Source organism: Uranotaenia lowii, chromosome 2, assembly GCF_029784155.1.
Source record: "Uranotaenia lowii strain MFRU-FL chromosome 2, ASM2978415v1, whole genome shotgun sequence".
NCBI classification, from domain to species: domain Eukaryota; kingdom Metazoa; phylum Arthropoda; class Insecta; order Diptera; family Culicidae; genus Uranotaenia; species Uranotaenia lowii.
Window position 1 is genome coordinate 272,530,716 of NC_073692.1, and position 2,248 is coordinate 272,532,963.

At 43.2% G+C, this 2,248-nt stretch overlaps 1 protein-coding gene across 1 annotated transcript; it reads right to left on the reverse strand.

Annotated features, from left to right (window-relative positions):
• LOC129745998 (uncharacterized) lies at positions 1–1,169 on the reverse strand. Its single transcript, XM_055739414.1, has one exon. The coding sequence runs from the start codon at positions 1,139–1,141 to the stop codon at positions 158–160; it is 984 nt and encodes a 327-aa protein (XP_055595389.1). The 5' UTR covers positions 1,142–1,169; the 3' UTR covers positions 1–157.
• Positions 1,170–2,248: the final 1,079 nt, after the last annotated feature.

The window sequence follows — 2,248 nt, forward strand, 5'->3', positions numbered from 1 at the left end:
GGTTACTTATACAATAATTTTATTCTAAAATGAGTTTTAACTTTTTCGACAATGATTTATTTGAATACTGTTATCAACAGAACACAGCACTTAAGAAAAAGAGAACAATAGCTCTAAGTTAATCTGTTCTAATAAAAAGCAAAAGGCTGTCCTCTGCTCAGTAGTTGTTGATTACCGGATACCGGCCTTGCTGTTTGTAGAACTCTTCCAGCCAACGGGGATCAGCCTCGCAGGTATTGATATCTCCTTTGCCACACTGTGCGATGCTTTCGATGTAAATTTGTCCAGGTGGACAAGGTTGAAGGAGGGGTTGGCCCAGAATGCAGGCGATAAACATGGTGCAATCGTTGGGATATGGCAGCGATCCAACTTGGATGCCGTTACAGGTGCCAGGAGGCAGTTCGGGAGATGGAGGACGTGTCGGGGCAACGGTTGTGCCTGGAGCTTCAGTTGTCGAGTTACCACCACCAATGTTTCCACCAGTCCAGCAAACATCTTCTCCAACAAAATCACAAACCTCTCGCTGATAGTCAAAGACCGTTCCCTCTGGTTGGCAGCGAATGGGTTCTCCAGCTTCTCCATTGAGGCATTCCGAAAAATATGAACAATCCTTATCTGGCACTGGGGCTCCGTCAGGTTTTCCTTCACACAGGTTTTGAGACGATCCCCAACAAACAACGTTAGATGGGTGGTCACAAACTCCTCGAATGTAATCGAACAGAGTTCCCGACGGCACACAGGTTACTTCTTCGACCTTTGCTCCACCTCGGCAAATGTGGAATTTGCTGCAGTCCTCAGATGGGATCAGACCATCTGGTTCGGCGGCACACCGATCCGGACTGAAGCAAGTTACAAATTCTTCATAATCACAAACTTGACGCTCGTAATCGAAGAGTGTTCCAGATGGTCTGCATTCCAATTCAACTTCGGTACTATTCAGGCAACTTACGAAGAAGGAACAGTTGTTCAAAGAGGGAAATAGAGTACCATCGGCCTGTCCTGTACATCTGCTCTGGGTATTGTTTTGTGTGTTGTTCCTGTCCGGTCGGTGGAATCCATCGTAAACGGATGTGTTGAACAAATTTGCGAAAACTGATCCTCCCAGTAGGAGGGTCAGTCCAATAAACAGAGCACTTTGCATGATGAAAAAATTACTCGATTCTAATAACCTAGTCAAAAGAACAGAGCTGGTTATATAGGCGATGGTCATTGATTTGGAAGCTTTCTAGTTGATAAGCATAATCTGCTTTATCGAAAATTCACCTTTTTCCTGATAGAGCTGACCACCATATTACAATCAGTTCAATCAATAAGATTTGCGATCATATCAATGACAGCCTTATGGGCAAAACGTGAACAAGTACCTAGGACAAAATTTTTCAGCAAAAATAAGGAGCTTTCGACGCTCTGGAGCCTTCTTTGAAAAAATAAAAAAAAATGGGTTTCTCTACTTAATTAAACCTTTCCAACAAGAATTGCAAATATTGTGTGAACACATTGAGGAGAAAATGCGAAATATCTCGTTTTTTCACTTAACGCAATTGTGATACTCTTAGAAGCAAAACTCGAATATAATTAACTCAATTGACAAAATCTCAGAAATACAATCTTTATAAAGTTTGGTCCAACGGTGTCTGAGATATGGAATGTAAAATTTCGTCGTTTTGAGGCTTAGATTTCTTCGCGGTCCTTAGGGCATCCGCAGCAATCGCGAGTATAGTGAAAATGCTCACGCGTTTAATCACTCTCATACCGCACCGGGGGTTAGTATGAGGGTGAGAAAAATAGGGCCGTTGCCGTCGGGACCGACAAAATCACCAAATTTGCTCACTAGAAAGGGGCGAGAGCAAACATGCACTGAAAAAAAAATCTTTGTTGACATTCATTGAAATTTGGTAATTTTGGTAAACAATTGTTAATTAGTTAAGCAATTGTGGCTCTTCTTTTGATTCGGTCTAATGTGCGGACGGAATTTTGCTCGCGGGGTGATGAAGTATTCTGTGCTGGGTCGAAAGGAGGTGAAAATATAGGCCCTTGGCCCGCCAGTATCGGTGACAGAAGGGTTTGTTCTTTACAGCCGAGTGGGTCGTCGGAATTAGCATAATTTTGAATAGTGCAGAACTTGCAATTGACCAGCAGTAGACCAAACTCTGGTTGAAGAAAACATCATCACTCGCCCGGTTCCTCAGTCACGATTGCGACCACAGGCGTTAGCCGTAACTGATAGTACCACCAGCGGCAGCATTAA

What these genes read in the sequence shown, in the direction of transcription:
- LOC129745998 (XM_055739414.1), bottom strand. Translation starts at nt 1,141, where the DNA reads ATGCAAAGTGCTCTGTTTATTGGACTGACCCTCCTACTGGGAGGATCA.